The sequence below is a fragment of the Marmota monax genome, unplaced genomic scaffold (assembly GCF_021218885.2).
Source record: "Marmota monax isolate L192 unplaced genomic scaffold, Marmota_monax_Labrador192_F-V1.1 WCK01_AAM20220418_F8-fsc00080, whole genome shotgun sequence".
NCBI lineage: Eukaryota > Metazoa > Chordata > Mammalia > Rodentia > Sciuridae > Marmota > Marmota monax.
This window is the reverse complement of record NW_026694750.1, coordinates 3,817,761-3,827,031: the sequence shown is the minus strand read 5'-3', so window position 1 is coordinate 3,827,031 and position 9,271 is coordinate 3,817,761. Positions and strand designations below refer to the sequence as shown.

Genomic DNA, 9,271 nt, shown 5'->3' with positions numbered 1-9,271 from the left:
ACGTCACCGGCGCGCCGCCCCGCCCACCTCCCCGGCCTCCTCAGCCCGCAGCGCAGCTCCGCGGACCCTTGCCCGCCGCCAAAATGTGAGTGACGCTCCGCGATGCCGGCGGCTTCGGGCCCCGCAGGCGGCGACCGGCGCCAGGGCCCCCCGCACCGCCCGGAGGTGGCCGTCCGCCGCTCGGACGCGGGCCGAGGCCGGGCGGGCTTCCGCGGCACGCCCGGGGCCTGGGGTGGGCGGCGGCCCCGGGGCCGGCCGCAGACGGGTCGGGATGTCCAGTGGCGCCGCCGGTCCCCCGGGGCGCCCCGCGGCTGTCGGGCGGGGCGGCCGCGCTTCCCGGAGGAAGCGGCGGCCCCGCCCGCACCCTGGCTCCTTCCCCGAGGTCCGCAGGAGGCCGGCGACGACTGCGCTCGCCCGGGAGCTCCCCGCCCGGCCGCCGCTGGGCTGCGGAAGTGCAAGCGAAAGGACTTGGGCCCCGTCGTGAGGCCGCTGCGGCCAGAGCAGACTAGCAGCTCGTGAGGGCCCGGGAGCCCCGGGAGCTGCCGCGCTGGAGAGACTACGGGACCGCGGGCCTTCGCCCTGGGCTTGAGCAAAAGCCGCCTTGCACTGGCCCCTAAATAGTCGGTGTTTCCCCTGGGAACGTTCAGAGAGTCACGAGGACCTAGTATTTCCCTCCAGCCTGCCCAGTGGTCACCTACAGAGGAAGCCCAAGCGCAGCACTTGGAGTGTACCTGTCCAGGTTGCTATGCCAGAAAAGGGGTCACGGTGTTGGAGAGCTACCTCTGAGGAATTAGGACCTGGCTCTCTGCAGCCAGCTGTGTTGACTTCCAAACCTCACTCCTCTCATCTGTAAAATGGGGGTAACAGAGTATCTCCTTGAGAGTTATGAGGATCAAGGAGGAAGTACCTGGACAGGGCTTACGCAGCTCCCGAGTCCAGTCTTTATCTATTACCACACCCTAAACTCTTTGAGGGCAGCACTCAGATCTGCTGTGTCCCCTGGTCCCTGGTTATTGACACAATGTAGATTGGAAATAACTGTTGAATCAGTGAATCCTTGATTGTTGTGTAGCAAGGCCCGTGCTAGGTACTGTCTTGGACACAGAGAAGAGAATTCTGAGACCAGGAACCTGGGCTCTATTAGGGTAGGCAAGACTTTATATATATTTAAAAATCATGTATATACAGAGCAATCAAAGTGATGCCAGCCAAGTAATGGAGGCAATAAGGACTTCAAAGCTGGAGTGATTATAAAGATCTGCATGGGGAATAATGAAACATTTGATGAAGATTGTAAGAAAAAAAAAATAATGAGTACCTTTTTAAGAGAGCATAGCTTCAATTCATCCATTCACACCACCCCATCTCTATCTCAGTGTTCCTGATCTTGTTTCTGTAAATGGTTCTATTTTTTCATAATGAAAAAGGGCCATTCTGTAATTGTTCATAACTATAAGTTAGTTTTTTTCCTATTTTTTAAAATTTATGAGTGTCTTTGCTACAGTAAAAAGATCTGGAGAATATTGAGTGGATTTAAGCAGATATGTGCTTTAAAACAAGTAAAAAATAATTAGAGCCAGGCTCAGTGGCACACATCTGTAATTCCAGCAGCTCCAGAGACTGAGGCAGGCGGATCTAGAGTCCAAAGCCAGCCTCAGCAAAAGCCAGATGCTAAGCATTTCAGTGAGACCCTGTCTCTAAATAAAATACAAAATAGGGCTGGCGATGTGGCTCAGTGGTTGAGTGCCCCTGAGTTCAATCCCCAGTACCAAAATAAGTAAATAAATCAATTAGGAAAAAAAGTGTACCTATCTTGGGATCAGGCACTTCAGTGACACAAAGAAGATACTATTAAACTTTCATTTTAGACCCTGGTCACTTTATAATGTGGGACAATCTTGGGAATTAAGAAGGATATTAAGAATCCTTGTTCATTATTGCAGTACAAGTTTATTTTTGTTTTTGTTTCTTATTTTGCTTTAGTTCTGAATCTGGACTGGAGTCTTTGTGTTTACAGAAGAGTCTGTGGAATCATAATGTGTATGTGCTTGCTTCTTTGTACATTTCAGGTCTGCAGGTGTGCCTGCAGGTTCCAGTGCTGCCACTGGCAGTAATCGGAGAATTCAGCAGACACAAAATCAAGTAGATGAGGTATTGCTCTAAAATCCTAAAACATGAATCTTAGACAAATTTTTAGACAAATTTGGAAACACTCTGGAAATAATTCTGCTTAGGAAAAAAAATCAAAAGTGTGAATATAGCAGAACTGGGGACATGTGGGAAATGTACGCCTTGTGTTTTAAATTGGTGGGTCAGCAATAAACATGGGGCCACGGGAAATATGTAGTTAATTCATTAGAAATTAGAAATATTTTGGAATAAACTGAGTTGTTTTCAGGTTCTGCCCTTAAAAAAAAAGTGAATATAAAGTAAATTTTAACTGTAGCAAAAATCTGCCCCCTGATGTTCTGGAAGCCCTGATCTAAGCAGAGGTCAGCTGATTTTTCTGCCCCCAAATCATATACCCCAAACACAAACATTTGGTAACATTTTCCAAGAATTGATTTATAAAATAGGGTAATGAAAAATTTAAGGATCAGATTTACAGATTGCTCAAGCAAGGAACAAGTCCTTCAAATCATTTTTTTTTTTTCAGAATGCCTTGTCTTATAGCCTGTCTTAACAAGTTTCTCAGCCTGAGCAAGTCTGTAGAATTCTTCTCTGACAGTTACCATTGAATGCTCACAGAAGGTGGATGTTGACAAACTGCTCTAGCCCAACTGATCTATATTTATAGAATTCTTGAGTTAGAAGACCTTCACTATAATGCAGGACCCCATGAAGACTATGTGAGGAGTTGTCTCATATTTCCATGTTCCTAAAAGCTGTCACTGTCCAACAAAAATATCTTGGTCTTTCTGCATTTAGTTCCCTTAAAAAGTACAGTTAAAGTTAAGTTGGATATATTGTTAAATCATACAATAATGTCTTGATTTGATGGTTTATGAACTTAATTCTGAAACTTTTGTTTACTTACAAAATCAAATTGCATCTATTTTTTTAACCAAAGTAATTATAAGGAAAGATTTTTTTCCCCTTTTCTATGGAGGTGAAATTCCCTTAACGCATAATCAGTCATTTTAAAGTATTTAGTGTATTCATTGTGTTGACAGCTATCACCTCTTCTAGTTTCAGAATACTTTCATCAGCCCTGAAAATACTCCTAACCATTTAGTAATCACTCCCCATTCCCCCTTCCTCCCATTCCTTGGTAACTTCTCATCTGCTTTCTGTTTCTATGGATGTGCCTATTAAATCATTAAAAGAATCAAAGCATGTGGCCTTTTATGTCTGATTTCTTTCACTTAGTATGTTTTCAACATTAATCCAAGTTGTTAGATGTATCAGTACCTTTCCTTTTCCTGGCTGAGTAATATTCCATTGTGTTTTATACCACTGTTTGTTGATTTATCCATCAGTTAATGTTTGAGTTGCTTCCACCTCTTAGTCTCATGACTTGTACTTATATAAGTGTTTAAGAACAAGATTTTGATTAGACATAGTTTTCATTTCTCTTAAGTGTCTACCTAGGAGTGGCCTTACTGTTATGGTAATTCTATATTTGACTTTTTGAGGAACTACCAAACTGTTACCCAGTGGCTGCACCATTTTATTTCCCATCAGCAGTGCCCCAGGGTTCCTGTTTCTCTATTTCCCTGATAGCATTTGTTTTCTCTGTTTTGGAATAGAGCCATTCTTGTGGGTGTGTAGTGGTTTTGATTTGCATGAGTAAATGATTAGTGATATTGAACATCTTTTCATGTGCTTATAGGGTTGTTGCATATCTTTGAAGAAGGGGCTATTTCTGATTGGGTTGTCTGTCTTTTTGTTTTTAACTAGTAAAAATACTTTATGTATCCTGGATATTAAGCCATTTTTAGATATATGATTGCAAATATTTCCTTCATTACATGGATTGACTTACATTCTTGAAAACATACTTTGATGTAAAAGAAGTTTTTAATATTTATCAAGCCCAGTTTATTAGTGATCTTTTTTGTTGTTGTTGTTGCTTTTACTTTTGGTATCAAACTAAGAATCTAGGCCCAAATCTGAAGTCATGAAGATTACCCTTATTTTTCCTCCTAAGGGTTTTATAGTTTTAGCTTTTACATTGAGGTCATTGATCTGCTTTGAGTTAGTTTTTGTGTGAGGGGAAGTAGGGGTGCAGCTTCATTCTTTGGTGAGTGGCTAACTGGTTGTCCCAGCACTATTTACTGAAAATACTATTCCTTTCTTCACTGGATGGTTTTGACCCCCCCCCTGTCAAAAGTCAGTTGGCCATTTGGGCTGGGGTATAGCTCAGTGGTAGAGTTTACCTTGCATTGCATGCACAAGGCCCTGGGTTCGATCCCTAGCACAAGGGGGCAGGGGGAAATGGTTGAGTTGATTTGTGATTTTCTGATTTCTGGACTCTCGATCTATTCCATTGGTCTTTGTCCTTATGCCAGTACCATAGTTTGGATTACTGTAGGTTTGTAGTGGGTTTTAAATTTGGAGATGTGAATCCTCCGACCTCATTCAGCTGTTTTCCATGTCATTTTGCCTGTTCAAGTCTCCCTACAATTAATATGGAAGAAAGTCACTTCGATTGGAATACCATTAGGATTTTTCTGAGGGGAGGGAAAAAATGACAGTCGGGATTGCGTTGACTTAGGGTCACTTTGGGGAGGACTGCCACCCTCACAGTTTGACAATATAAGTTTGAATGTTTGAACCTGGGATATCTTCCCATTTAAGCTGCTCTTTACTCTCTCTTAGTAGAGATTTTTAATTTTCATTCTGTAAGTCTTTCACCTCCTTGATTAGATGTATTCCTAGGTATTTTATTCTTTTGAATGCTGTTGTAAAGGCAGTTGTTTCCTTAATTTCCTTTTCAGATTGCTCATTGCTTGCATATAGAAACACAACTGATTTGTATGTTGATCTTAGACTCTGTAACTTGGCTAAATCTATTAAGGCTAGTAGCTTTTGTGGATTCTGTAGGATTTTTCCGTATCTATAGAATCACCTACAGATGGAGATGGTTGTACTCATCCTTTCCAACTTGGATGCTTTTTCTTTTCTTTACTAACTGGTCTGGCCAGGACTTTAGTACAGTGTTGAACAGCAGTAGTGCAAGTGAGTATCCTTTCCCTCTTTCTGATCTTAGAAGGAAAGCTGTCAGCCTCTCACCATGGAGTATGATACTAATTGTGGGGAAGTTCCCTTCTATCCTTAGTTTGTGAGTGGTTTTATCATGAAAGATTAGGGCCCATTTTTTTTTTTTTTTAATGAAGTTTGGCTCAAAGTTATAAAGTGATGATCTGGAAAACAGTGTGCCAATAAATTTCATTTGGATTTTGGTTCCCCCATTCCTTTATATGTAACTTACTGTGATCACATTGGTTTAGGTTGTGGACATAATGAGAGTCAACGTGGACAAGGTGCTAGAAAGAGACCAGAAGCTCTCTGAGCTGGACGACCGTGCAGATGCGTTGCAGGCAGGAGCTTCTCAATTTGAGACAAGTGCTGCCAAGTTGAAGAGAAAATATTGGTGGAAGAATTGCAAGGTAACTCTCTTAACTGATCTTTCCATTAAGCCCCCTTTCCATAATTCTCAAAGGATTACAGGTCTACAAATGCTGGACTTTCATGAACCTAGGATGTGGGTTTGATTTTCTACACATGAACATTTGGATCTAAAATAAGCATCCCTTCTACTCACCCATAAGTAGGACTCCCCAGGTTCTGTGGCTAATCTTAAGAGACATGTAAAACAAGATTGTCCCAAAGCAATCACAGACAGAAGCCCCTTCTGACCTGAGCTGTTCAGAACCATGAACACAGACTAAGAGGAGAAGGGTGGCCTTGGTGGTCAGTTTGCAGGTAGTTCTGTGAATGGCTCCAAAGTCAAGGAAAAGAAATGCATGGTCAACTGGGGACTGGAGTTGTGGCTCAGTGGTAGAGCGCTTGCCTCACATGTGTGAGACACTGGGTTCAATTCCAAGCACCGCATATAAATAAATGAATAAAATAAAGGTCCATTAACAGAAGATGAGAAAACAGCCACACAGAGTACATGGCCTGAAGCAGATTTTACATAGTTAGTAAACAAACGTGCCATGATCAGATCCCACACACAACCAGTCCTATCTGCGAAGTTGAGAAGTGACACCTTGAGATACCTGGGACAGGGGTTAGTAGCCCTTCCTTATCTGGAAAATGTGTATACACAAGCAGATGCCTTTCTAGGGGCCACAGATCATTGGAACATATTTTTATTTTATTTTTTAAATTTTTTATATTTATTTTTTAGTTGGACACATATCTTTATTTATTTATTTTTATGTGATGCTGCGGATCGAACCCAGGGCCTTGCACATGCTAGGCGAGCGCTCTACCGCTGAGCCACAACCCCAGCCCAGGAACGTATTTTTAAAAGCAAGTAAATAACCTTCAAGTCCTAATTGAGAATATTAAATTCAGACTTTAGAAATTATGAATTGCTCCCGGCTGTGGTGCACCTCACATGATGCTCTTCAGCAAGCACTCCTTGTCTGTTGAAGTGTGAAGTGGACATGTGTTTTGTTGCAGATGTGGGCAATAGGGATCAGCGTTCTGGTCATTATCGTCATCATCATCATTGGTGAGTTACTCTGTGTTCCCAGATGATTGTGTGCAGGTGAAGAACAAAATTCCCCTCTGTTAGCTCAGTCCAAGGGTTTTATGAATTTCCTTAGCGAATGTTTTAATATTTGAGTTTTGTATGATTAAAGTCCAAGATTTTTTACATTGATCCTTTGAGGTTAGGGAAAATTTATTCATCTCTATTAACTGGCTTTTCTTTCTGAATATATTTTTTATTTTCTATTTCCTTTTATTGTGATGTAATGATTAAAAGCATGGACTGCCTCTGATCCACCCTGGCTCCACCACCATCCGGCTCTGTGGTCTTAGACAAGCAATTTAATGTCTCAGGACCTCAGTTTCCTCATGTGTAAAATAGGGATAATAATGGTACTTAGCTTGTTTGTTAGGAGGACAAATCTAATTAAATATATGCAAAGTGCATAGGATGGTACCCAGTATATAATTTAAAAAATAGTTATATAAATAAATATCACAACTCTTACTATCATTACTATTACATATAATATTGGAAGAATTCATTGCCACTTTTGGACCATTATCTGGGAACTAGAGAAGTGTGTTTTCCATTCGTTGCTTACATGGATGCTGGTGGATGTTTCCTTTCAATGAGAATGGGTGTGGTGGCTTGGATGCTTTGTGCTCTAGTCTCCAGCCCTCTGTAGCCTGTAGAAAATTAGATTGCAGTCCCTGCTCATTCTGGATTTGCTCTGAAAGACTAAACTGCCCTTCTCCCCGTCTTTGAATCTCCCCTCATCTTAGTATGGAGCGTCTCTTAATGAAGAACAGGTGGAACTCAACCCTGCTGTCCAGGAAACCTCTTCAAGACTTTCGACTTAGAACCTGCTACATTATCCAGCTTACCTACTGTTATTTCCAAAATGATTATTTTTGTTAGTTCATGTAAAGTTTGGTTTCTAGGCTATGTGCCTTGTTTTTTAATATGCACTCCAAACTAGAGGGCCAGCTTGCCCCCGTTTTGCACAGTGCCTTTACAGATTTACCTATGAGCAACAGAGGACATCTGGACTCCAGAGTACTGTATCTAGACTTAACGTTGTCACTAATTCATTGCCATTGATTCCAGTTAAGGGAATCCATTCCAAGTTCTTTCTCCTGTCATTTGACATTATCTTCAGAGCCACATTTTAAACCTTTGGGTAATCAGATTTCCAACTTGTGCCTTCCAGGAAAAACACTACTGCCTAATACTGATCTGTGACAATAACAGGCTGTGCCTTATTTTGATCCTTTTCTGGTTCCTTGTAAGCCGTCTTCTTTTTGTAAGCAGTACTGACTCTTGCTATATTTAAAATAAGATGCTGGTAAAGAATTTTTGCTCTTTCATTAGATATGAAGATGTTTACTTTCTTGTTATTGTTATATATATATCACTTGCTAAAATATTAATTAGAAATAACCCCTTTGAAAAGTTTTTTAGAACTATGAACATGACCAAAGTTCCTAGTTTGCCAAAAAGTTAAATATGAATAAATTTTCCTTAAGTCTGTCCCTGACAGATAAATTCAGAAAAGTGCCAAATGGAATTCAAGGTGTCCTTCAAAAGGAGAATGGTAATGTTGTGTGTGGACCTTCCACACCCTGAGCACTGCTTTGTCTCTGAAACGCTGTAGATGGCGCCCATCCCTTCTGCTTCGGCCTTTTGCAGTGGGGCCTTTTGCAGTGGGGTTGAGAGGGGAGCGAGGCTCTCATTGTTTCATCTCACACTTGTAAACAAAGAGTTTTCCCAGCTTCTTGCAAACCATCAGCTGTGGGCTCCATTGTCTTTCTAATAATTACTTGAGCAACAGTTTTATAGCGCTTTAAGTAAGAACACCTGTGCAGTTGATCATTACCTAATCCAGTCCTCAGAGGTGATAGTTTTTTGAAGTTTGTTTCCTATTTTTATTCATATTCTGCTTCTTAAATCAGTCTTCTAAATTATGGTTGTGATGAGGCATTGGTTAGCGGTGGGTGACTCTTCACAGAGGATAGCTAGCCGAGATGCCTGCTTTCTTCAGTGACAAACTGCATAGGATGCTGCTGTGGAAATAGCTATTCTCATCTGAGAGACTTTTTGTTACATACATTAGACTTAACATGAGGTTATGTGGCTTAAAGGTGGGAATTCCAGTGTGAATGAAAGCAGGTTAGGAGGCACTGAGAGAGAAAAACACATGGGCTTTTGGCCCACTATTACTAGAATGTTCTAAAACGCTTGTTTACATGCTAGTATGACTTTACAAAGCAGCAACAGCTGAGCTGCACCAGGAACTGGTTCCATTTCTTTGGTATCTGTTTCCCTGATATCACTGAGATGATTTAATGTTGGAGACATGCCTTGCAGTATGCCCAGCCGTGAGAAAGCAGCTGTTGGTTTAGAGACATCTGCACACCCTCAGCACAGGGTCCCTGGCTGGGTCTGACTCTGAATCCTTGGTGCTCACCCCTCAGCCTTAATACGCAGTCCCACGTAACCCACTGGCTCCGGCATTAACCTAGGAATACCTTGCTTGTATCCGTGCATTTAGATGGGAACTCACGCGCTATAATGACCTGAATAAAGTGTTTATAAATATGA

General features: G+C 41.8%; 1 protein-coding gene across 1 annotated transcript; it reads left to right on the top strand.

Annotated features, from left to right (window-relative positions):
• Positions 1-9,271, top strand: Vamp3 (vesicle associated membrane protein 3). Its single transcript, XM_046424671.2, has 5 exons — positions 1-85; positions 2,070-2,151; positions 5,454-5,612; positions 6,637-6,688; positions 7,453-9,271. Coding segments are annotated over exons 1-5 (312 nt in total). The 5' UTR covers positions 1-83; the 3' UTR covers positions 7,470-9,271.